General features: G+C 43.2%; 1 protein-coding gene and 1 long non-coding RNA gene across 3 annotated transcripts in view; one reads left to right on the top strand and one right to left on the bottom strand.

Moving 5' to 3' along the window:
* The first annotated feature begins 1,324 nt into the window (after nucleotides 1-1,324).
* On the top strand, nucleotides 1,325-25,962 carry AKAP3 (A-kinase anchoring protein 3). The gene is made up of 5 exons (XM_025184624.3): nucleotides 1,325-1,462; nucleotides 7,263-7,369; nucleotides 10,140-10,232; nucleotides 15,680-17,896; nucleotides 25,633-25,962. Exons 3-5 carry the CDS (start codon nucleotides 10,140-10,142, stop codon nucleotides 25,786-25,788), a joined length of 2,466 nt encoding a protein of 821 aa, XP_025040409.2. The 5' UTR covers nucleotides 1,325-1,462; nucleotides 7,263-7,369; the 3' UTR covers nucleotides 25,789-25,962.
* LOC142818788 (uncharacterized) overlaps nucleotides 10,239-27,174 on the bottom strand; it is a 62,116-nt gene continuing 45,180 nt past the window's right edge. Inside the window, exon 3 of one of the 2 annotated variants that reach the window (XR_016347317.1) lies at nucleotides 10,239-15,035. This is a non-coding gene — a long non-coding RNA (uncharacterized LOC142818788). Of the gene's footprint in view, nucleotides 15,036-25,199; nucleotides 25,497-27,174 lie in introns of those variants that run through there. The other variant, XR_016347316.1, reaches the window with a different exon arrangement.

Here is a 27,174-nt window from a genome sequence, read left to right as displayed (position 1 = left end):
AGTTTATAGTGTGGGTTAACTGATTAATCAACAGCCCTAATTGTTCTGGAGTAGGCCAGCCTCTCTATAGGTGTAACCGTCACACTGCATGCGTTATGCTAGCTGAAAATTTGGGACAGTGTTAATCTTTTAATGGGCAAACAGTAGTGCTGAGGTAGCAGTTTAGTACTAAAGGCAGTATAGTCTAGATTCTGAAATCCTTACTTAATATTCTCAGAGCTTTCTCAGACACAAAGTTCATTCCAGTCAATAGAACTTTTGCTTAAATAAGGTCTGAGTCTGACGTCAGAATACAGTAAATACTGTATGCCCACAAGGAAATCATGGAGAACTAGCACAGTTGGAAACCAGTCTCATTTTAACCTCAGAAATGTAACTCATGAGAGTATGTACTTTAGACATCTAAATAAAAGTGAATGTTAAGGATTGCTGAGCACCTACAGTTCACATTGTCTTCAATCTGTAAAACTATTCAACTACCAAGCAGCTGTATGGTTGTTCTCCTTTCCTTCTCCCAAATTACAAATCCTCTGGTTGCCTTATACTTAATATAGACTAGAAGCTCTGTACCACAAGGACTCTTTCTTTGTTTTATAGTGCCATGAACATGTGTGCTGATACATATATAAAGTAATAATGTTGGGATTTATTTTCATATTGAGCAATGATGGATTGTGACCGAGACAATAGATTTAACGAAGATGTGGGTTCTGTTCCTGACTTTGTGACAGACTTCCTCTGTGACTTTGTGCAACTCACTTTCCATCTCTGTGCCATACATTCTCCATATATAAAATGCTTTCCTGTTTCGCAGTGATGTGAACATAGATTTGCTAGTTTGTCAGAAATGCTCAATTACTACAGGGATAGTCATTTTTACAAAGCCTATAAAATAATAAATAAACCCTTCTTGCCTTGATCTTGCAATGTGTCCCATTAAAATTAATGGGATTAGTTGTGCGACTCAAAGTGAATAGGACTTGGCCCTTTATATTTTAAAAACGTTTTGGGAAGGCAAAGCTGACAGAGAAAGAACTTACTATATTTGAAACATAGGAAAGTAAAAACCAAAAACCAAAAAGTCTAATAATGACTGAGGATCTGACAAAAAAAAATCACATACTGTAGCAGTCATATAGTTGTTCCCCATTCCCTGCTGAACCCCAGCAAGGAGAAAATTTACTGCAAACTCTGTATTACTTCATGTGATAGTAGAGCAGGGGATCAGATGTACATTGTATGTCTCCTTTTCCATTTGCCCACCTACCCTAGATCTTGTGGTGGTATCGTTGCTATAGAAACACTGATGTCTCCAGAAAGCGTTGTGATGTCACTCTACATTCTGACAGGAGGAGGTTAAGTGGGTGACCACAGCTGCTGTCTTGCAAGAACATCCTAGCAGCTTACTTGATAAAAGTGTCCTTTGAAATCCTTTTGGGCCTTCCACTTCGATGGCGCAGAGGTAGGAAAGTCCAACTGGCTTTTTATCCCACAAGTTATTAAATATGAGGATTAAACAGTAACATAGAGCTTTCTTATGGGCCTACTCAAAATGGACTAAAGTGCAGATTATTCAGTCTCATTAAGGGGGAAAAAATTAGTTCACGAGTTACTCCCTGCAGGTTCCTCTTATTTGTATCATCACCCAGTGAATTGATCCAGATGGCTTAATTTTCAAAAACAATAAAAAGTTCTAAAGCTATTTCCTGAGTTCTCCCATCCCCATTTTTCCAAGGCTCTTGTCCCCAGTTTGTCATCTGTATGTGCGGCAGGGTGGGGAGCAGATAAACTCTACCTTCAGGATTGCTCATATCTCTGTTAATGATCTCAGAGAAGTTTGGCTGTTGGCTAACAGTACAGAGCAGAGCTCCCTAAAATGTGAAGCACTTCCTCCAAAGGGGAGCATAGGGGAATGTGGTGGGGCAGGGACTGGGATAGCCCACATTGTAGACAGAGAAGGACTACCAGCCAGTCCCTCCTTACCCCCAGCTCTGCTCTGGCCCCACCCCAGCCTTGTGCTCAGTTTCTGGATCTGGCTCAAAATCTAGCATGGCTCTGCTCCCAGCCCCAGCCTTGGCCACTGGCTGCAGGAGGGCAAGGCCAGGAGCAGAGCCACACTTAGCCACAGGCCTGGCTGCCAACCCTTACTATCGCCAAGCTACAGCTCTGCTCCCACTCTCACCCTTATCCCTGGCCTCTAGCTAGGGTTACCAGATGGGTTTCAAAAAATACTGGACACATGTGATCTCAGAACTGGAGGGGCAGGGGGACTGGACGGGAGGGGTTTGGTAGGAGTGGGGCTGACCGGGGAAGATCGGGGCGAGGGTGAGAGACCAACCAGCAGGAAGCAGGGCTGGCCGGGAGAGGGTTGGGGGGAGAGGAGCTGGCCAGGGGCGGGGGCCGGCTGGTGGGAAGCAGGGCTGGCCGGGTGGAGGTTGGGGGAAGCGGGCCTGGCCGGGGGAGATTGGAGTGGGGGACCGGCTTGCGGGAAGCAGGGCTGGCTGGGAGAGGATCAGGGGGAGTGGGGCTGGCTGGGAGGAGAGCGGGGACCGGCCGGTGGGAAGCGGGGCTGGCCTGGGCACATGCAGATCCTGGGGTGCTACCTGTCCTGCTCACAGTCCCAGCGGGGTGCATGGGTGAGTCCAGACCCGGGGATTCCATCCTGATCCCGCCCCCACCCCCACTCCCCTCCTCTCTACTGTGTAGCAGCGTATGCCTGGCTGATAGACACGCTCACACAGTGTGAGCATGTCTACCCGCCAGGCAGTATGCAGCTTTGTACTGATACTCCTGATAATAATAAAACTTACTTAATTAGAAAATACCGGACATTTATATGTCCGGTATTTTCTCAATTTGTTTCCCAGATAGAAAGCTCAAATATCGGACTGTCCGGTTCAAAACCAGATACCTGGCAACCCTACCCCTAGCATAGCTGCAAACCCATCCACAGCTGTGGCCCCAGAGTAGGCCCCCTTATCCCTGTCCATGACCCTTCTAAGTCACTGCCCTATTCCCAGCCCTGGCAGTGGAGGATTTTGGGTGGGCTTGATTTACTGACTTATACTGGAGAAACCAAAGTTTGGGGAACACTGGGACACAGTATAGCGTACCGAGATAGAAAACGTCCTTGGAACACAACACGTGCAACCAGAACAAAGTGATTGGAATGCTGTCCATTAATCTCTTTAACACAAGAGGTTAAAACTTCCTTGGGTTAGATTAAAAACTCCCAGAGCAGTACATGGAAGGGTTCAAGGGGACAGACTTCAGCTGTAGAGACCACTGCATATCATGATGGCATTTAATGTCTCTCTTCTGTTGTAACTTGTCAGTCTGTTCTGCCTGGAGTTTGATTGATTGCAATGGATGACAGATAGCAAAAATGAGTTATAGATATTACTGGGAAGGCAGTGTTCCCTATTGGCTACAATGTTAGATTAGTGCCCAAGAGACTTTGCTTCTAGTCCCCCTTCTGCTACTATTCTGTTAAGTAACCCTGAATAAGTCACTTCATCTCTCTGTGTCTGTTTCTTCATCTGTAAATGAGATGAAACCTCTTTTATAATGCTCTTTTAAAACTACTGATGAAAAGAGCTATAAAAATGAAAGGCATTGTTTATTAATAATTACTTACTATTTTTCCCCCTGGTAGACTATTTTGGGGACTCACATCTCAACTCTGAAATTTCCCCAGTTATTTATGTCTGTTGATCATTATTTTACTTTTTTTATATTTTGTCTTTTCCCTAATTAGCCCTTTAATAGCAGAAATCTCTTCCTGCTTCATTTTTCTCTTGCCACTGTGGTAACATAAATTGAGTCTGTCTCAGAATCCCACAGAATCCCTTTTCCTATAATATTCTTAAAATCTTTGAAAAAAGTAGATGTGTCCAGCTCACAATCAGACCCATTCAATAAAATTATTTTAGTACCCATGTAAAGATGAGCTTTTATCTGGGCAAATACTGAATTGAGAACTGTTTGTTATCAGGCTAAATTCAATCTAGAATCTACTTTAATGAAACCTGGTGTTACACCTAGGGTATGTCTACAGTGCATCGTAGGTCGAAATAAGAGACGCAATTTGAGCTATGCAAATTGTGTCTCTTATTTCGATGTTATTTCGAAATAGCTAATTTCAAAATTTGGCACTGTCTGAACAGCACTTATTTCAAAATAAATCACTATTCCAAAATGTCCCTTACTCCTCGTGGAATGATGTTTACAGGGACTTCGGAATAGCAAGCCCGTTATATTTCAAAATAATGAGCACGCTCAAAAGATGCGGAATAACTATTTTGGGCTACCTCCAGTCGCCCGAAATAGAACTGCAGTGTAGACATAGCCCAGAAACCAGGACCTTGAGTCCAACAGGAGGAAGGTGGATGGGGGGCACTGATCAGCCCCAGACTCCTTTGCATTGGGTGTAAAGAGGTTAGTTGGAGTTCTGCACAAAGTATGAGGAAGCACATCCTCTACTGTAGAAAGTGAAGAGTTTTTTAAGCTGCCCCCATTAAGTAGAAACCTTAAGGAAAGCAGGGGACAGTAACACTCCCTGCTCTTCCTGTGATTCCAGGATGTAAGCTGGATGAAAGGAGGAAGTATATATTACATGTTTCAGTATCATGCTCAGGCAGTCTCTCCCAGCAGCACCCAAGTAAGACATTGGAGTTAATGATTAGCAAAATTCATGTATTCCTGTCATCCATACTGTGTGGGTTTTAACACAAGCAGATTGTCCCTTACAGTAACAAACGGGTATAATTTGCTGTGCTTAGAGGAGAATTCACTTTCTGTATAGTCAAAGAAATAATATTTAAGGGTTATGCCAGGAACAAACTTCTAATTTATAGTCATAGCTCCTAAGATTAGGGATGTAAGCGACTAGTCAACTACCCGATAAGCATGTGCTCGACTAGTTCTCCTCCCCACCCCCAACCCCGACCCACCACTGCCTCTATCAGAGAGAGGAAGCCTAATCCGAACTAGATAGTTCGTGCCGCGTGTAGCCGTGTGTCACGCAGTCCGAACTAGCCGGCATTTAAAAATGGCGCCGGCCGGGATCATGCAAATGAAGCCCGGGAAATTCAAATCCCGGGCTTCATTTGCAACTCTGTATGACTACATTAACCCCCCTAGTTCGAACTAGGGGGGTAGTGTAGACATACCCTGAGTGTCCCTGATCATTTTTGTAATTTTGTATTAATATTTTCCTAAATTTTTACTCCCACTTGTTGTCACATGAACAAGTAAGGTAAATTGACCGGAAAGGGGAAATAGTGAAACAGATGATAAAATGCATCAAATGCACCAAGTAAATAAATGGAAATAATCAAGATTGTTCTTTCTCTAATCTTTCAGCTAAATTAATCTCAAATGGTACTTGTAATAGTAGACACAACATATTAATAAAGCAGTGTAATTTTTAGTTGACGATATATCATTCCCATAACCACATCTCTATGTACCACTCTGTGTTAAGTTTGATCTAGATTCTATAGCACTCTAGTACAGCAGACTAGGAATTCTGTGGCATTTTTTGAGTGTATTTTGTTTAGGAAATATGCTAAAATGGAGTGTTCTTGTGGGCTTTACACACATGCCTAACTTTACACACTGTGAGTAGATCCACTGACGTCAGCAGGACTACTTTCAGCATGTAAAGCTAAGCAGATGCTTAAGTCTTTGCAAGACAGGGCCTAAAGGCAGTTATGAGCAGGGGCAGATGACTGTTTTGCGGGGCCCCGGGCAGCATAATTCCGCGGGACCCCCCCTTTGCCACGGCGCATGTGCAGTAACGCCATGCACATGCGCGGTGGTGCCACGGCGCATGCGCGGGGCTTTTTGTAAAAGCTTTAATTGAAAAAATGGAAATCACTAGCAGGCTTGTCTAAACAAATGATGCATGAGAAGCTGAAGTGTAAATTTACAGTGCATTACCTGCCACACATTAACTACCCATATGGACAGTTTCCCCATGCATGTTGACTTTCCTCTGTTTCAAAGCAGAGTAGGATCATAGCACACAAAGGAACTTTTAGGCTACATCTATACTGTAGCCTTCTTCCACAAAAGCTTATGCAAATGAAGCACAGAGTAGAATATCTTTGCACTTCATTTGCATAATTAATTAGCAGCCATTTTTGCGCAAGAGGCTTTTGTGCAAAAAAGAGCTGTGTAGACGGCTCCTTTTTATGCAAAAACACCCTCTTGCACAAGAGCTGTTCTTCCTGAATAAATGCTCCTACACAGGTCCTTTTTGTACAAAAGACTCTTCCTTTTGCTGCTAATTAATTATACAAATGAAGCACAGCAATATTCTACTCTGCACTCCATTTGCATAAGCTTTTGTGGAAGAAGAAGGCTGCAGTATAGACGTAGCCAACATTTGTGGCAACAGGGCAACACAGATAATGAGTGCACAGCACCCTTAGAGCACTGTATGTAGACTTACCTCCCCACACACACACCCCGCCGGCTTGCTGCATGCTAGCTAGTCATCTGGATGAGTCCTTAAAAAAAATTCAGGAAGTAAGCAGGAAATTTTGGGACTTGGGGCAGGGAGCTTTTGAGGCTTTTTGGCAACTGACAAGGTTTTGGAGGCAGTTAATGTTTGAAATAAGCGCATTAGCTGGCTGGGAAAATGATCAGCAATGCAATAGTCAATAATGTCAATACTGAATTTTGCATAATTAGATGTTCAAATTAATACATTTCTCAGAGCTGTGGTTTCAGGATATGTCCAGACTCACGCTGGGAATGGACAACACTGTGCCACTGTACACACTGTTCAAATGGGGATGCTGTTTTTACTAGTATTAGGCCTAGGACTCTGGAGCATAATGCTGCAGCAAGTCCACAACTACAGAGTACAGGGGATCTTGACCATACCCTATTAATTATTATTTACATCTAAACCATTATTGTATTATTCTGCAGTTTTTTCAGCTTTCCTACTTGTTCCTGCTTTTTTTTTTTTTTTTTTTTTTGACTGCAGCATAAAGGTTAGAGAGCACTATTTGAAAGTTTAGAGAGTTTAGTCCTGAAATGCTTCATTTTTTCCTATCCCAGATACTCCTCAAGATTTTATTTCTGGCGTCCAATCAGGCTTCAAAAATTGACACTGATGCTATTTGTGGTTTTTTATATTTTCAAGTATATGGGGCTATTTTTAGTCTATTTTCAGGTGGAAAACAGGAAGTTGATGCTACCACTTTACAAAGATGTCTTAAAACTGAAATATTTTTCTCCTTTTATAGGTTTTGATTTTACATGGCTGCCTATGGGAGCAATTCTCAGAAATTGTGAGGAAAATCACAATTTTTCAGAGACTTCTCTTGGGTCTCAGAACGTGTCCTAGAAAAGAGTGAGTTTGTTCATTCTATTTGAACTTTAAATAACTTTTTTGAACAATAAAACTCAGTACTGAAAATGTTGGGAGAAGTGTCTTGAAGACAATGATTAGTTTAGGATTTTCGGCTCTTTGTGAGTGCTTGTCTAATTATTCAGTTGTCTGGATTTTCAAAATATGTAGTCCTCCCTTACATAATCATGGTTCTGTTTTCTGGCAGTTGTATCGTCTGTCAGGCTGTGGGTTTTAAAAGAACCTAGGTGTTACACCTTGGTTCGGTGATGTGGTGGAAGCCTCAAGGGTTAAAGCCGATTAACTAGTGAAAACTACTGGATGATGGTGTAAAACAAATGATCTTTATTAAGTGGAATGATTCTTTTATCAAAACCAACAATTAGAAAATGGTCTTTTTAACTAACAATTGCCTAATGCTTTTACAGGGTAGAAAACTTGAACACAACTATACCTAACTGATTACAATTCCTAGATTACAATTTACAGGCAGTCCCCGGGTTACGTACAAGATAGGGACTGTAGGTTTGTTCTTAAGTTGAATCTGTATGTAAGTCGGAACTGGCATCCAGATTCAGCCGCTGCTGAAACCGAGCAACTCTGCCTCGGGCTTCCTGTAGTCAGCCGCTAGTCAGTTTCAGCAGCGGCTAACTTGGGGACGCCTGGGGCAGAGCAGCTCGGGTGCTGCTGGGTTGGTCCAGTAGCACGGCCGCTCCTCGGCGCTACTGGACCAACCCAGCAGCACCCCAGCTGCTCTGCCCCAGGCATCCTGATTCAGCCACTGCTGAAACTGATCAGCAGCGGCTGAATCAGGACTCCTGGGGCAGAGTAGCTGGGGTGCTGCCGGGTTGGTCCAGTAGCGCCAAGGAGCAGTGCTGCGGGACCAACCGGCAGCGCCCCACCTGCTCTACCACAGGCCCCGGGCTTTGCTCCACGTCTCCCTGGTCTGCTGGGGGGGCACTAGCTGCGTCCCCCCCAGCAGACCAGGGAGACGCGGAGCAAAGCGGCGGAGGACCCGGGCCGGACCGCGGCGCTTCCAGATCAGCGCCGCGGTCCGGCCCGGGTCCTCCGCGGCTTTGCTCAGCGTCTCCCTGGTATGCAGATCTGGAAGTGGCCGCGGGTCTGGCCCCGGGTCCTCCGCCGCTTTGCTCCCCGTCTCCCTGGTCTGCTGGCTCGCCCAGCAGACCAGGGAGACGGAGAGCAGCTTTTCTCGCCCCGGAGGAGGCGGGCAGCGGGACCAGGCGTCCCGCCGCTCCTGTCCTCCGGGGCAAGAAAATCCCCGTTCGTAACTGCGGATCCGACATAAGTCGGATCCGCGTAACTCGGGGACCGCCTGTACTTATATTAAATCACTGTCTCTAATTTGCTTAACAAAAATACAAAAACGAAGACAATATAATGATAATAAAAACCCCGTCTAAAGCCAGCCCCTCTATGGTTATTTTAGGGCAGCTGGTGGAGTTAGTCATAAATCTACTTTTACAACTTAACAACTCCTGAACTTCTATTTCTAACACTTATACTTAACCTAAATACAACACTACTACACAACACAAAATTATACGATTTACACAGTGTGGTTAACAGAACTTAGATACACTTTACAGAATTACACAGTGAAATTAACACAATGTAACTATTAATTAAACCAATAACTAATACATTTAAGCAATACTTACAAATCCAGCAATGATAACAACACAAAGATACGTTAGAACTTGGAGCATGCTCAGGACTCGTGCACCCCTATCTTTGACTCGAAGGGTGAGAAGGCAGCCTTAGGGTGATCAATCCTTTAGCCGGGCAAAAAAAGATACGTGCCCTCAATACACGGAACCTTCGTCGAACAAAGGGGTTGAGGGTCTTTTATAACATAACCTGATACCCGGTACCTTATTAGGGTCAGTTCTCTGGCCGGGCCTGATAGGCTGGTAATGAGGTAACGTGAAATACTGCCCTATAGGATTTTTCATGATGCCCGCCTGATGGCCCTGTGGACAGTGCTGGGTGTGGGCATGGTCAGTGTGCATGGCAGTTGCGTCTTATCTCCCTATGCCTACCTCCCTGACTTCAAGGACTGGTTAAGAGAGTCTTCTTTATCTCTTGCAGCTTGTGTTCTATTTTTTCATGCTCATCTCCCTGTTCTATGATGCCTACAAGGCCAAATCCCGTTTTACAGAAAACTGCATTGTGCTTCCTATGCTTCTCTGAGTATCTCACAGTCTGGGTTTTCTGTGAGGGGCCTCGTGTGGCAGGATGGGCTATACGCGAAGGCCATGGACAGAAAAAGCCTGCTTTACAACACTAGGGAGTTAGGTGCCCACTGTCACTGAACTGTCTTTGAAAATCCCAAATACAGTATGCATCCCTCAATGCCTATCTAAATCCATTGTTCCATATACACAATCCCCTCTGAAAAAATTGTGCTTAAAGCAACATTGCAATCTTGAAATTCTGATTTCTATCTGAAAATGTATCTTCTGAAATCTCAGGTAACAGCCTAATGTTTCTATAGCTTAAAGAATTTAGTGTGTGCAAAGAATTGCCCTTGATTTTTCTTCAGTTTATTGGCTAGGAGTCATTATTTTCTACTGAATGAGAGGATACTGCTTTGAATTTATCTCTGGTGTGGTGAAGGATCATGTGGTATTAAGAGACCCCGTTTTGGATATATCTACTGCAGATCATCACTGATTGTCCCCAGTATTGTCCACATTCCTTTCCCTTTCCTATCTGTTCCTCTGATTTGGGTTTTCTTTCCACTTCATCATAGATGACTGAAAACGTTGACTGGTTACAGAGCCAAAATGGACTCTGCAAAGTGGACCGCTATACTCCAGGAGGCGAAGAAGAACAGAACTGGACAGTAAGAAATGTGTTGTTTTTTAGAATTATTTTATAAATCTATTTGCATAAAAAGAACAGTTTAGAAAAGTAACCGACAAAAATGCCATTCAGAGCATGAAAAGTTATTTGTGTCTATGTGGATATATTAAAGAAAGGTAAATGTTTTACTTGATGAATTTGTTAGTTAACAGGGCACTCGACATTGCATTTAGATTTTCAGCCATGTAATCAAAAAGGCCAGATTTGTGTAGTTATATTTCAAGTTTGGATTTATTTGAATAGTTTTATTCTCTATTTGTACGTTTTATTCCTTCAATGTAGCAAGGATGTAGCAAGCAATATGGTTGTTAACTGGTCCCATACAATAAGGGATTTACTCTCCAAATGAGAGGAATTGGTGTTCAACTTCATATATTGCAAATAGTGTAAAATTATTATTCAAGAAAATGTGATCAACAGTTTTTTCATTACAATTTGGTATAAACGTTACCTTATTTTCTAAAATAAAATATTGCATTTTTCCCTCTTAGGCCACTTAAGGGTTCATTAATAGAATTGGTGAAGGTGGTGGGGATGGTTCTCCTATCGTGTGAAAATTTTTGAGACTTTGAAAATGGTCCTATTCCACACTGGGACAAAACCTGAGACTGTTCCAATTTTTTCCTGAAAAAACAGACTACAAGAGTTTGACCCCAGAGTCTCTAGTTGCTAAGGTATGCATTGGGGTATGGGGAAGCAGGGTACAAATCTCTCCTCTCTCATGCTTCTATGTCTCAGGCAAGTGCCATGACCACCAGGTTGTTGTGATATAGGTCTTACTATGATTTCAACCAGAACATTTTCTTAATGCAAGTTTTGTCAAAATTGGTACATTCCTATGAAAAGCTTCAGTTTTCACAAATCTGCATTTTCCAATGAAAACCAAATTGTCCAGAAATTCACAACCAGTTCTATACAGCAATATGGCATAATGTAGTTTTTGACACAAGCAGGATTACCTGGATTGCTGCTAGGTGCCAATTCAGAGAACTGTTATGCATCTCTCAATATTGTGCATTATGTGTTAGCTTTATGGCTGGCTGATGTTAGTTTAATTTCAATGAAAAATTAGTTTTTGAATGTCTATCATCAATCATCTTGCTGATAAATCTGGGAACAGAACATGTACTCGAAGAAAACTAGAGTACAATGACTCTATCTTTGGGTAAATAATGAGAAAATTTATTCACAAATGTGTTGAGATCAACAACAATTTACTTTTAACTTTGTTCACTTCCATTTCATAAGCTCTTTGCAAACATTCATGCAAGCAAAGTTTGTTCAAATAAAAGTTCCCCCAAAGCAGTATTTCTGACTAAAACCACAGATTTGTTTAATACATTTGTCAAATAAGTTGTTAGTTGTGGTTTGTTCATCCAGCTCTTTTACCCAGAATGCCTTGATACCACCAGAAGCTGTAATTAGAACCAGCTTGCTAATGTGTGGTAAAGCTTATGGATAAGATAAGAGGTACATGCCATCAAACTATGTGAATTTAATTATGGTTAAACATGTAGATGGTATCATGATCTTTTTAAGGGTACAACCCACTTCTTCAGATGGGTTATACCCAAGAAAGCTCATGATACCATCTACGTGTTTTGTTAGTCTTTAAGGTGCTGCTAGATTATTTGTTTTTAAAGTTTTTCCAGTTACAGACTAACTCGGGTACCTCTCTGAAGCTTTTGATTACAGAAGTTCTTAAAGTAAAGGTGCTGAGAGAGTTGTTAGTAGGTTCAGTGTATAAAGTGAAAGAATACAAATAAATATTATTTAGGCCTAAATTGTGCTCTTTTATATTGGTGTAAATCCAAAGTAATTCCACCAGATTCAATGTGCCACATTCTGCTATACTTGTATGAGTCCATACTAATGACACTGAACTTATTAGGTACTCTGGATTTATACCAATGTGATTTAGGTACTGTATTTTTTGAGTGAGGGACCTATGATTTTGATCAAATGACTTACAAAGTAATGAAAACTACAACTTGGATAAGTTTGGCAGAATTCAGCTCACAGAGAGCCCATGGTAACATTCAAAAACAGAAATCAGGAAGTTTGACTGAAGAAATTGTGAGATTCTTGTTGTTGATTTTACTTTGTCTGGGTTCATACTACATTTCTATGAATTCAGATTAATGTAGCTGTGCACACTGAGTATTGCTGAAAAATTTGGGTTTATCTGACTCCCAAATTACAATGGCAGTAAAAAGCAGTGTGAAACTAACAAAACTTTGTAAAGTTCTCTTTAATGACTGTCAGGGTAGGTCTGTTGGCCCTGGTGTAGCTGAAATTGGATCCTGAACTGACATGCTGGTGTACTTTCATGTAGATGTTATTGTGGGCTGAAGTTTGCTGTTGTCCAAGCTTGAAGGCTTTATTAGATCTGAGAATTACTTCCCTGCTCCCACCCATTCATGTTGTCAGATAAAATACATTATGCATCCCAAAGAGGTTAAAAATACCTTTGTTGGGTAGGAATAAATGGTCAGTTTCCAGAATAGAGAGTGGTAAATAGTCATGTCCTTCAAGGGTCTGCACTGGGAATAAGCCTATTCAACATATTCATAAATGATCTGGAAAAAGGAGTAAACAGTGAGGTGGCAAAATTTACAGATGATACGAAATTGCTCAAGATAGTTAAGTCCCAGACAGACTGTGAACAGCTGCAAAAGGATCTCACAAAACTGGGTGACTGGACAACAAAATGGCTAATGAAATGTAATGTTGCTAAATGAAAAGTAATGCACATTGGAAAACATAATTCCAACTATACCTATAAAATGATGGGATCTAAATTATCTGTTACCTCTGAAGAAAGATTTTGGAGTTATGATGGATGTTCTCTGAGAAAAACTGCACAATGCGCAGCAGCCATAAAAAAAGTGAGCAGAATGTTGGGAATAACTAAAAAAGGTATGAATAATGAGAAAAAATATAGCATTTCCTTTATATAAACTCATGGTATGCCCACATCTTGAATACTGCATCTAGATGTGGTTTCCCCGTGTTTAAAAAGTAGTGATATTAGCATATAGTCATATAAATGATTAACCGATTAATATATCATATAAATGATTAATCCAAATGATTACATGCAACCCCACCCCCTTGCTGCCTCTGTATCTGAGGCAGCAGGAGGGGAGGAGCAAGAGTAAGTGCCTATATGTACCGGTTTCTGTCAAGCCACCAGATCCCAACTGCTGCCTCCCAGAGAACCTGTAGAGCCACCTAACCCCCACCTGCACAGAGAGTGAGGGAGGCAGGTGGAAGCCAGTACATGCTGGAAGCTAGCATTCAAGCTTGCTTCCTACGCATATTGGCTGCCGCGAAGCCGCCTTCCCTCAAACGTACACAAACACTCCGCACTGCTGCCTCTTTATCAGAGGCAGCAGCGGTGGGGAGGGGAGCCAAGTGGCCTGCTGGAGCAGCCTCTGCCCGCATGGAGCTCAGGCCCCCCACAGACTGAGGCTGCTGCTGCCACCCTGCAATGCTGCCTCTGATTTTAAAACTGGCTCCCCTCACAGACCGGCTCTGCCTGCCATTCTGTGCTGTCTCTGGTCCGGAGGCAGCAGCATGGAATGGCAGGGCCAGGAGCTGGGAATGCACTGACTGCCAGCCTTGCCCCCAAGGAGTATTTTAGTAACCGTGTAACCACTAAAAATTGTTGCAGCTACACACTTGCTAAAATATACATCTAACATCCCTCCTAAAAAGGTATATTGGAATTGGAAAAGGTTCAGAAAAGGGCCACAAAAATTATTAGGGATATGAAATGGCTTCCGTCTGAGGAGAGATTAATAAGACTGGGACTTTGCAGTTTGGAAAAGAGAAAATTAAGGGGGGATAATATTTGAAGTCTATGAAATCTTGACTGGTGTGGAGAAAGTAAATAAAGAAGTGTTAATTACTCCTCCTCATAACACAAGAACTAGGGGTCACCCAATGAAATAGGGATCAGTTTTTTAAAACAAATCAAAGGAAGTATTTCTTTATACGGTGTACAGTCAGCCGCTGGAACTCATTGCCAGAGGGTGTTGTGAAGGCCAAGATTATAACAGGCAGTGGCTATGTGTGGGAGGGGCATACATGATCACATGCCCCTTGCTCTGACCAGCCATGGGAACGCTGTGGCTGATTTCCCTGCTTGCATAGGAGACCATGGGGAATGCATTCACACCCTTTGGTCTAAATTGACAAAAAAAGCATCTGCCCCGGAAATTCCTGCATATAGGCCTGAAATACCAACCATGCTGCCTGCTTGGAACACTGTCTGGTGCAATGCAGTGGCTGCATTCTCCCAGGCAGGTGCTGAGCTGCACTTGGCAACATCCTAGGCAGGCATTGTGACCAGAGACTGCCCGGGAGAGGACAGAGGGACTCCCGCCCATGCCAGGTAATGTGCCACGGGGAGAGAAAGGGAGAGCGTGGGGGGCCCAGGGCTGGAGGTGGGAACAAATCACATGGGGGGGTTATATTCCCCTCCAGCTCATGACTCCCATATGTGGCTCCCACTAGTCACCTCTGTGGGTTCAAAAAAGAGCTAGATAGACTCATGGAGGTTAGGTCCATCAATGGCTATTAGCCAGAATGGGTAGGAAAAGTGTCCATAGCCTTTGAAGCTGGGAATGGGCGACGGCAAATAGTTCACTAGATCTTTACCTGTTCTGTTCATTCCCTCTGAAGCACTTGGCATTGGCCACTGTCGGCAGACAGGATACTGGGCTAGATGGACCTTTGGTCTGACCCAGTACGGACATTCTTATGTTCTTCCTCAGTGCTGAAAGAGTAAACCAAAGAGTAGTCTCCTGGTCTTTAAAAGACAATGTATTTCTTGGTGAATTAAGTGAATGATATATGACATTTGGAACCTTGGTTTGGTTATTCATGAGAAGATTAAGCTCAGAGCTAGCTACATCTCCTTGCTTCTCTCTCCACAATAGCTAAAACATCCAATTTTTACATCTATTCATTTAGTTCTCATCATTAGCATTTTTCTCTACTATATAACCCATATAGAAGAGGCCAGACTACATACTAGTGTGAAATCTGATCCAAATCCCCCTGAGGTCAGCTAGTGTCTTACTATTCATACCAATCAGTGCATCTGCATAAGAAGAGTTAGTGTTCATGTTGCAGTTGCAGTTGCTAAACCACCAGCACAAAACATGCCTTCCTGCCACAATTGTAAAAATGTCACCATGTCTGCACTAGCACTTACATTAGTTCTACCACTGGGTGAGCTGCAACACTGCTGGCCATTGCTATGATACAGGTTCAGATTTTTAAGACATAGGCAAGGCAGATGAGATTTGCAGTAGGTTTTTATACAATACATTGAATTGAGCGCAGTCTTTGTACCAAAGAAATATGAATACTGGGGAAAGAAACCATTGTAAATGTATAATATGTTTCAATCCTTAGACTGATTCAGCAAAATTTTTCAAACAAGCTGCATCCGATCCACTCAAAGTTTTGAGCTGGCTCCGAAAAGATCTTGAAAGATGTGCACTTGGAATCCAGGATGTGCTGAAGTCTACTGGTAAACAAAAGGCTTGTGAGAGCTCAAGGGAACCATCAATAGGCGGACAGAGCATCCAGATGCGCAATGCACCTTCCCCGGGTGGTTTCAGTGTCTATGATGAGCAGCTTAGCATGGACATTAGATCCAACAGTGGGTCACCCGATTTCCATATGGAGATGAAAACCACGTCAAGTCAAAAGGAACCAAAAGATGAAGAAAGTCAACAAACTTCTGCAGATGCCAAGCAAGGTGTGGATGAAGTCTCTTTTTATGTTAATAGACTCTCTAATCTTGTCATTGCAATGGCACGTAAAGAGATTAATGACAAGACAGATGGGGCTGATAAGTGCATACACAAGTCACTGTTCGCCTCTCTTGGGGAACCAGGTCACAAGTCTATTGGAGTGGGCACAAATGAAAGCAAAAATAATCCGTCAGAGAACACAACTCATATTAATGTGAAGGAAACCAAATATGAAGATAATCCATCTTCCAAGAAGAAAACATTTTTTTATAAAGAAGTAGACGAACAGTCTTCAAATAGAAATGAACAGAGTCATGAAAGAAGGTCAGCCCACAGTGCGAACAGAACATGCCATCATAAAAAACGCTTTGGCCCAGATGAATTTACAAATACTTTAAGCAAAGGGATTCTGGTTTATGCCAATAATGTGGTTTCAGATATGATGGTCTCAGTGATGAAGACCATGAAAGTTCAAGTGAATGACTCAAGCATAGCTTGTGTGGTGTTGAAAAAGGTGATATTAAAGCACTCCAAGGAGGTAGTTTCAGACTTAATAGATTCCTGTATGAAAAATTTACACAACGTCACGGGAACACTCATGACTGACTCAGATTTTGTTTCTGCGGTGAAGCGGAGCTTATTCAGTCAAGGAAGTCACAAGGCTGCAGAAATAGTACAAGCAATGCTGAATCGTTTACATTCTACCTTAATAGTGCAAAAACCAGCAGGAGATAAGTCCCAGTCTCAAAGCCTTGCGTATGCATCTGTGAAGACAGGTTCACGATCAGCAGATGCAAAGGCTCAAAACTTGAGGTTTTCATCAGCAAAAACGGAAACATTTACCAAAGAGAAAGAGAAAGAAATGACCTGTGCAGAAACAGTAGGTAACCACATCATTAAACACGGGCTTACTCTATGGCATCAAAACCAACAAAAATGCAACAAATGCTCGAAGTCTCAGCCTTCAGCAAAGGAAGCTGAATCTAAGCCTCCAGAAAATCCACACTGGGGTTCAGAAATTCAGAACATTGCCAAAATGTCAGGAGATGCATGGGCAAAAGACCTGATTGTGACTGCACTACTGTTGATACAGTATCATCTTATCCAACAAGAGAATGCAGGCAAGGGCACTTCTGAAGGGGACAAAACTAACAAAGCAGGTACCACTGCATTTGGATTCCTCTCACATGAATCCCATGACAAAGGTGGTGGCAGTAGTTTCAGGCCGTCTTCAGCAAAACATCAGGATTCATCCAAACAAAATGATGAATCAGATTCCCAGAAGTCAGAATGTAAAAAACGGGACCCTGAAAATGACATGTCTAGTATCATATTAATGCTCATCCGAAAATTAATAAATGAGACTGGCTGCAAAATAGAAGACCAGCAAGGAAATTCCATGACAGATGAATCAAACAGGAATCCTGGCAAAAACTCTGAGGGACATGCCCTTTCAGAAGTTGAACAGTCCTGTGAAGAGGCCATATCTGGACTGACAAAAATGATTACCGATCAGTTTGATATAAGTGGCAAAGAGGAGGGCAATGGGCAATTTATTGACAGTTTGGTGGATACAGTGACAAAGTTATGTCTTATGATTGCCAAATACAGCAACCCAGAGTCTGCTCTAGCAGAGATAAGGGAGAGGGAAGAGGGCACCGGGTCGATGGATTCCAAAGGCACGGGGACTGAGGCTGGACTTGGATCAGGTGAAGACAGTGCATCCGGTCGCAAAGTGGTAGTGATGAATCAGAATCCTTCCGAGAGTGTACATAACAAACAGCTTCAAGCACTTCTCCAGTGGGTAGCAGCCTCTCAAACAAATGTGCCTGTATTGTATTTCTTGGATGAGGATGATGAGTTTCTGAATAAGGTAAGCAATGAAGTAACAGGGTGATGAGCAGGGTCTACAGACTATGGTGGAAGTTAGGTTCTTTCTTCAGTTTTTTACTGTCTTGTGGCATAACCTTTTGCTCTAAAGAAAACTAAATATTTCACCTTTTCTCTTGCTAAAATAGTACTCAAAGTATTGATGATGGCACTACTAGCTTTATGAAATAACAGCATCATAAACATTAGAGGTGGAAAAGCTATTATGCCATCAAGTCCATCCCCCTGCCAGTGAAGCATTGTTCTGTGTGGTGCACCCTCTGCTACTCTGAGTCTAGTTTTAAATGACCCAAGTGATTTTACTTCCACCATTTCCCTTAATTCCACAGATTAATACTGTAAACCATTTTTCATGATATTCCATTTTATGATACATTTTATGAAATTGACCTCCTTTGTGAACACTTTAAATCCACTCATGAAAATTTCTATCTGAGAGTTATTATCACTATTGTTATTTATTTGCATGGGACATTTGTCAATTTAAAAGTTACATATTTTGGATTTTCATATTTTTCCTTAAATTACTAATTTTGGGTCATTAATAGTGGAAAAAAATTTAAAATCTCAATTACTTTTCACTGTATGTGCTTTACTTTTTATATTTCTTTCACCTAGGAAGGCCATTGGTCTGTTTTTCAGCTGGACAGTCCTGGTTTTCTCAAGTAGTGTCTCTGGACTGGTTTTGTCGGGTATTTTCCATGTGAAGTCAGTGGACACACCGAAGATGCCAGTTTTTAAAGCCCACCTCCCCAGCCCCTACTGACACAGTCTCCCACACAACATTCATATAAGCTTATGCCAGCAGAGGCAGGGCAGTGGGTATTGAAAAATGGCATCCTTTTGCAGCATGAGCTTGCACACACAGTGCATGTGCAGTCCAGTATTCGGGGGCTGTGGCAGTGGCCACCTTAGTCTGACCTTAGACAATCAACACGAGTTTTAGGGTGATTTATAATAGTTTTACTTTCAGGTTGCTACAATTGGTTCTATGTGCATAGGAAGTTTACAAACAAACAAAAAAGGAAACATTGGTATTGGTCTTAGGTTTTTATTAGGACTGTTTTCACAAAATCTAAATTATGGGTTAATTTTGAGTTGACAGTGTCACTTTAATGTCATTGGTCAACTAAGTTTTATCCCTTTGTATTATCCAAAATAATTTCTCTCTCCCCTTGATTTGTGCCCTTCAATTATTTGAAGGCTTTTATCAAATCACCACAGAACTGTTACTTAGCCAGGATACAAATACATAGGGTTTTTTTCAGTCTGTACTCCTATATCAATCTCTCCATTCCCCATGTTATTTATTATTCCCCATTTCTTTTAGTTTTGCCCTGACAATCTCACCATGTCTCTCACTAGCTAAAAATACTCCATCCCCACAAATATAAGACTTCAGACACATTGAATAGTATCTTAAATGTAGGCCACAGTTAAGATTTTAAATTACAGTTTTAAAATGATTCCTCCTATTTGCCTTAAGCAATTTGATCAACTCCAAGGAAAATTGCTCACAATGTCAATTTCTGTCAGCTCCTTAAGTACTTTAGGGTACGTCTAGACTACAGGCTTCTGTCGACAGAAGTTTTGTCGACAGATACTGTCGACAAAACTTCTGTCGACAAAGCGCGTCCAGACTACATTGAGTTCTGTCGACAAAGCAAGCTGCTTTTGTCGACATGGTAGTCTGGACGCAAAGGACAGTTTCCATTCAATAACACCTTCTGTCGACAGAAACTCTGTCAACAGAAGGTGTTATTCCTCGTAAAATGAGGTTTACATACGTCGACAAAACTGCTGAGTTCTGTCGACGTTATGTCGACAGAACTCAGAGGTAGTGTGGACGCAGGTATAGTTTTGTTGACAAAAGTCCACTTTTGTCGACAAAACTCTGTAGTCTAGACGCACCCTTAGTGCTGTCAGCTCTCCACCCTGACTCAATATGTTGAGGCCAAAAGGCACTATAGCCCTGATGGGGAATGTGGCAGGCCAAATTAACAAAAAGGTCACATCTTTGGAGTTTCTTTTATAACAAACCAACATTCATTCTTCTAGGGGAACAGTGGGGAAACCTAAGGCCTGGGGGCCATATGTGGCCCCCGGCTTGCCTGGATCTGGCCCCCGAGGCTCAGGGGTCCCCCCTGGTGGCCCACCATGTTTCTGGAGTACATCAAATCTACTAACCTGAGCCCCCCAGGCTCTGGTGTGCGAGGGGAATGTGAGGAGTGTCTTTCTCCTTCTCAGCTGGGGGGGGGGGTGTTGTTTGTGTTTTTTGTTTGTTTGTTGCTTCTCACTTGCCCCCGACTGAGTTTTTTCTGTGGGTCAGCGCTCCCCAACTCAAAAAAGGTTCCCTACCTCTGTTCTAGGGCTTTCTTTTTCCAGTCTTTCTTTTGGTAGCACAGACTTCTCCACAGACCATTTTGTGACAAAGTTCAGAGTGAACTAACTTCTCCCTGTGGTTATTTTTCCAAAAAATAAAATCCAAACAGACATGTCTTCCCTCTCCCTGGGAAAGATTCTCAGCCCTTCTTGCTCCCTTCAGGTCTCTGGGTAAGGCCAGTTTTATGTAGTATTTTGGTCTGAAAGTAAACAAAGAGAAATCTGCATTGTTCTCTGTTGAAATTCTAGCCTTCAGAGAGGCTTCCCTAGCATCCACCAAGGCTCTGACTTGCCTATCCTCAGGACAGTTCATAGATTTAATCTAGGCAATCAGTAAAACCAAATGTAGGTTAGAAGATTTAATTTTAGGTCTGATGAAATCCAGCACTTTAGTCACCTCCTAGGCAAAGTTGTGGATGAACAAACCAAGCGTTTACAAATTAAACATGTTCACATCCCTCCCTTCCCACCAGGAGGTCAAAGACACTATATTTTAGTGGAGACTGGCAGAGAATATCTGAGGAGCAGACTGATAGAAGACAATGATAGCCACAGATGCCTCAAATCTGGGTTTCAGAGTACATTCCAAATAATTTGTTGTAGTTTTGGAGAGCTTGGATGGTAAAATTCCCCATAAACTTGCTAGAGTACAGAGCCATCAGGACAGCTCCCAGATCCTGTCTCCCACATGTGAAAGGACTGCCAGTGCAGGTTCTCTCATACCAGGGGCATAGCCTTTCTGGCTACCACTGTCTCATACATTCTGTGTATGATGTACAGGCAGTCCCCGGGTTACGTACAAGATAGGGACTGTAGGTTTGTTCTTAAGTTGAATCTGTATGTAAGTCGGAACTGGCATCCAGATTCAGCCGCTGAATCTGGACACCAGTTCTGACTTACATACAGATTCAACTTAAGAACCCCAGGCGTCCCCAAGTCAGCTGCTGCTGAAACTGATCAGCAGCTGATTCCAGGAAGCCAGGGGCAGAGCAACTCTGCCTCGGGCTTCCTGTAGTCAGCCGCTGGTCAGTTTCAGCAGCGGCTAACTTGGGGACGCGTGGGGCAGAGCAGCTGGGGTGCTGCTGGGTTGGTCCAGTAGCGCGGCCGCTCCTCGGAGCTACTGGACCAACCCAGCAGCACCCCAGCTGCTCTGCCCCAGGCATCCTGATTCAGCCACTGCTGAAACTGATCAGCAGCTGAATCAGGACGCCTGGGGCAGAGCAGCTGGGGTGCTGCCGGGTTGGTTCAGTAGCGCCAAGGAGCGGTGCTGTGGGACCAACCGGCAGCACCCCACCTGCTCTACCACAGGCCCCGGGCTTTGCGCCACATCTCCCTGGTCTGCTGAGGGAGGCACTAGCTGCGTCCCCCCCCAGCAGACCAGAGAGACACTGAGCAAAGTGGCGCAGGACCCGGGGCCGGATCCGCGGCGCTTCCAGATCAGCTGGAAGCGCTGGGGGTCTGGCCCCGGGTCCTGCGCCGCTTTGCTCCCCGTCTCCCTGGTCTGCTGGCTCCCGCAGCAGACCAGGGAGACGGGGAGCAGCTTTTCTCGCCCCGGAGGAGGCGGGCGGCGGAACCAGGCGTCCCGCCGCTCCAGTCCTCCGGGGCGAGAAAATCCCCGTTCGTATCTGCGGATCCGACGTAAGTCGGAGCCGCGTAACTCGGGACTGCCTGTAGTTCCTGAACAAAAAAGAGAAAATTGTTCTTTTGGTTAAAATGGGACAATCCTTGAGAATAGTTAATCCAGAATAAAATTTCTTCATTTGCTCTGCAACTGGCAGATATAAGAACTCCTCCAATAGCAAAACTTGTGGCTCTTCACACATTATCACATAAATCCATCAGTGGCTTGTCTGATATTTGCTAGGTGAGTTCATCCGGACATGATCAGACCTAAGTTATTTAGAAGGTTGAACCTGTATTTAGCCTTTGGAGAAAATTCTACAGATCAAATTATTTTGACTGAAAAGTTGGCTAAATTGATAAGACATAGAATCATAGAACACTTGAACTGAAGGGACCTTGAGAGGTCATTGAGTCCAGTCCCCTGCCCTCACAGCAGGACCAGGTACCATCTAGATCATCCCTGACAGGTTCTGTCTAACCTGTTCTTAAATATTTCCAGTGATGAAGATTCCACAATCCCCCTAGGCAATTTATTCTAGTGTTTAACTGACCTTACAGGAAGTTATTCCTGATGTCCAACCTAAACCTCCCTAGCTGCAATTTAAGCCCATTGCATCCTCTCCTATCCTCATAGGCCAAGGAAAACAATTTTTCCCCCTTCTCCTTATAACACCCTTTTAAGATACTTGAAAACCACTATAATGTCCCCTCTCAGTCTTCTCTTTTCTAAACTAAACAAGCCCAGTTCCTTCAGTCTTCCGTCATAGCTCATGTTTTCTAGACTTTTAATCATTTTTGTTGCTCTTCTCTGGACCCTCTCCAATTTCTCCACATCTTTCTTGAAATGTGGTGCCCAAAACAGGAAACAATACTCCAGTTGAGGCCTAATCAGCGCAGAGTGGAGCGGAAGAATGACTTCTCATGTCTTGCTCACAACACTCCTATTAATGCAGCCCAGAATCATGTTTGCCTTTTTTGCAACAGTGTCACACTGTTGACTCATGTTTAACTTGTGGTCCACTATGACCCCTAAATCCTTTTTAGCAGTACTCCTTCCTAGACAATTGCTTCCCATTCTGTATGTGAAACTGATTGTTCCTTCCTAAGTGGAGTACTTTGCATGTGTCCTTATTAAACTTCATCCTGTTTACTTCAGACCATTTCTCTAGTTTGTCCAGATCATTTTGAATTTTGACCCTATCTTCCAAAGCATTTGCAACCCCTCACAGCATGGTATCATCTTCAAACGTAATAATTGTACTCTCTATGCTATCATCTAAATCATCAATGAAGATATTGAACAGAACCAGTCCCAAAAACAGATCCCTGTGTAACCCCACTTGTTATGACCTTCCAGAATGATTGTGAACTGTGAATAACTACTCTCTGAGAACAGTTATCTAGACAGTTATGCACCCACCTTATAGTAGCCCCATCATATAATGTCTCTAGATGCATCTGGTCATGTTATTGACTATGTAATATTCCTGTGCTGAAACTTCTGAGGCCTTTACCAGGCAAATGATAGCGGCTTTGATAGCATATATCACAATATGCCCTTGTCTCAACAGGACTGCTATGTGGAGTTTGGTTCACTCCATTATGAATCACTATTCTCTCAACACCACCCCAAGAGCAGTTGCTGGTTTTAACAAATCAGTGCTTCATTTAACGTTCATCTAATAGCATCCCACAATCCATCCTCTCAGAAAGGTCACTGCCTCCTAATTTCTTACCTCAGGCCTTTGTGGAAGCAGTGTCATGAAGGAGAAAAATCAATTATTTACCAATAGTAACTTGTTTTCTGAATGTATTGGCTCCAAATAGTCCCCTTCCTCACACTTACTATGTTGTGCTACAAACCCTGCCTACAAACAGGGCTTCTGGAAGTAGCAAAGAACTGAAGGATGGTTAGAAAGGATGGGCTATCTGTGACATTTTCTGTGGAAAGTTGGAAGTGGGGGAATTGTGCACCCTCCCTAAGTGCCAGCTACTGCAATTCTACAGTAGCATGTAATGGTATTTGACTCCTGCATTGTGGATCTGTGAAAGCCATATGGTCAGAGAAGAGGCATTATTGTCGGTAAGTGCCCCCTCTTTTCAAGGGGTGTAAATAGGAGTAAATAGATGAAATTAAGAAAAAGAAAACCCAGCATTTCCTAACAGATAAGTCTAATTAAACTGTGGATCGGCTTCCAACATAAGTGTTGGAAGCCTGCTGCTAGGGGCATTTAGAATTACACTGAAGAAAGCCTGGGTAATTGATTGATTAGTGGAAGCAAGCTGGCAGTGGGGAATGGATTCCCTCAGATCAACAATACTAAGTCTTCTCCAGCCTGTATTTCTATACTCGGAGTAAAAAAGCTCAGAATTGAATGTTATTGCTTTTTTTATTTTGTAGAAGACAGACTGCTGAGCCACAAAGCATAGACACTGATCTAAATCTTTCCAAGCCTTGAAAACTTAGGGCTTGATCCAAAAACAGTTGAGATCAATGGGAGGATTTTAATGGACATCAGTGGATACTAAACCATGCCCATACTCACTGTACTCTGACTAAAGATATAAAAGGAAAGAAATTCTGGGTGAATACACATACACATACATATCCTAATATTTACCTTCCAAATTCTGCTCCATTTTGCCTCCTGCTTTTCAAACAGTGGGTGTTCTTCCATGCCATTTGTGCACTAATCCCTCTGGGTATGTCTACACTACCCCGCTAGTTCGAACTAGCGGGGTAATGTATGCATACCGCACTTGCTAATGAAGCCCGGGATTTGAATTTCCCGGGCTTCATTAGCATAAGCGGGGAGCCGCCATTTTTAAATCCCCGCTGCTTCGAACCCCGTGTAGCGCGGCTACACGGGGCTCGAACTAGGTAGTTCGGACTAGGGTCCTATTCCGAACTACCGGTACTCCTCGTGAAACGAGGTGTACCGGTAGTTCGGAATAGGCACCCTAGTCCGAACTACCTAGTTCGAGCCCCGTGTAGCCGCGCTACACGGGGTTCGAAGCAGCGGGGATTTAAAAATGGCGGCTCCCCGCTTATGCTAATGAAGCCCGGGAAATTCAAATCCCGGGCTTCATTAGCAAGTGCGGTATGCATACATTACCCTCCTAGTTCGAACTAGGAGGGTAGTGTAGACATACCCTCAGGGTATGTCTACACTACCACCCTAGTTCGAACTAGGGTGGTAATGTAGGCAACCGGAGTTGCAAATGAAGCCCGGGATTTGAATTTCCCGGGCTTCATTTGCATCTCGCCGGGCGCCGCCATTTTTAAATATCCGCTAGTGCGGACTCCGTGCCGCGCGGCTACACACGGCACGGACTAGGTAGTTCGGACTAGGCTTCCGTTACTCCTCGCAGACTATGTTATTTTGGAATAATGTCAATTATTTAGAAATAACACTGCTGTGTAGACATACCTTCAGTTATTCTCTCTCTTTGGATGTTGTAGAGAATTATCTTGTCCCTGTTCACAACTGACCTTGCCAGGCTTGCTATTTGGCTCTTTTAATCATTCCTCATAGGTCAGCCTCCCGTAGCACCTAGGCTTTATTGGGCTCATACACCTAAGAAAGTAGAATGGAAGTGGATGTAAGTAGGTGAATAAGATGTACTGCAATACCCTCATCCCTCATTTTTCCCTTTTCAAATTGCCCATTTATGGTGTATCATACTTGTGTTTTGCTTCTATTTATTTCACAGCTTCAACAACTGTCATCAATAGCAGTGGAAAAGGGGTACAGCGTGGGGGAAGTCATACAGGCAGTGCTGAAGTATGAGAAAGAAAAACAACTGGGCGAGGCCCTGGGCAATATGGTTCGGTTGCCAGTGCTGGACTGGCTGCTTAATAACCTGTGAGAGAGGCATCTCTTCTCTCTTCCTCACCAGCAGTGCTTTGATTCCAGGCAAGCACCTATTATAATTGCAGCATATCAGACTCGACTATCCACCACTGATTTGTAGGAGACGAGATTATCAGTTATACTGACTCCTGCTGGACAAGCATATTAATAAAAGAGAACAAAATAGTTACTGAAGTGTGGTCGAAAAAGTTAATTGTCACATGTCCCTTTTAGTTGTCTCCACCAGTTGAATTTTACACCTTGTGACCTCTGAGGGCTGCTGAAATTCCCATGCATGTTTTTCATGCACAGTCTGGTCTAGGGCAGGAGGATTTAAGTTCTTTCCCAAGTCTTGTCTCTTCATTTGAGGCCATGTTTGAACAGGGCTGAATAGTTCATAGGTTTGATTCCCTTGTGCCGTCAGATTACAGTTTGCACCATTCTGTGTCCCCAAGGACAACTGTTCTGGAGTGGGAGTGATTCATCAGTGAAGGGTAGCTTTAAATTCCTTGATCATCCTGCTCTCTGAGGGTATGTCTACACTACCCCGCTAGTTCGAACTAGCGGGGTAATGTAGGCATACCGCACTTGCAAATGAAGCCCGGGATTTGAATTTCCCGGACTTCATTTGCATAAGCGGGGAGCCGCCATTTTTAAAACCCCGCTCGTTCGAACCCCGTGCAGCGCGGCTACACGGGGCACGAACTAGGTAGTTCGAACTAGGCTTCCTACTCCTCGTGGAATGATGAGTAACGGTAGTTCGAACTAGGAAGCCTAGTTCGAACTACCTAGTTCGGGCCCCGTGTAACCGCGCTGCACGGGGTTCGAACGAGCGGGGTTTTAAAAATGGCGGCACCCCGCTTATGCAAATGAAGCCCGGGAAATTCAAATCCCGGGCTTCATTTGCAAGTGCGGTATGCCTACATTACCCTCCTAGTTCGAACTAGCGGGGTAGTGTAGACATACCCCGAGGCTGTCCAGGAGTTGCAATGCATAAATGTCTCTCTCAAACCCCTTTACCACTTCCGTTCCCACAGTCAGTATTGCAGACTTTTGGGGTTGTGGCTTTCAGCTCCAGCTCCCTCAACAAAGTAGGAGTTTGAAAGTATAAGATATTCATCTTGGGATGTATAATAATCATCCTATGGCATGAGGGGTATATACACATTTACTATACCACTGAAAATTACATTTGAAAAATTGTGGAGAACTGGGAGAAAGCATGTAGTGGGATATCACAGGGACTGAATGTTGGATCTGGTCTTATGTAACATCTGCACTAGTGATCTGGAAGGACAAATTCACAGATGATGCTAATAGGAAAGAGTCACAATACCACTGAAGGCAGAGTATGGGATCTAGAGTGATTGGAAATACGGGCAGGAGCTAGATTGAATTTAGA

This window comes from Pelodiscus sinensis, chromosome 1 (assembly GCF_052426305.1).
Source record: "Pelodiscus sinensis isolate ZL-2025 chromosome 1, ASM5242630v1, whole genome shotgun sequence".
NCBI classification, from domain to species: Eukaryota; Metazoa; Chordata; order Testudines; family Trionychidae; genus Pelodiscus; species Pelodiscus sinensis.
This window is presented reverse-complemented; position numbering and strand designations above follow the sequence as displayed.

Bases quoted from the DNA above. Each gene is read 5' to 3' on its own strand.
- AKAP3 (XM_025184624.3), top strand. From the start codon at position 10,140: ATGACTGAAAACGTTGACTGGTTACAGAGCCAAAATGGACTCTGCAAA. The intron at 10,233-15,679 runs GTAAGAAATGTG...TTCAATCCTTAG, and splicing joins AAGAAGAACAGAACTGGACA to ACTGATTCAGCAAAATTTTT. The intron at 17,897-25,632 runs GTAAGCAATGAA...TTTATTTCACAG, and splicing joins ATGATGAGTTTCTGAATAAG to CTTCAACAACTGTCATCAAT.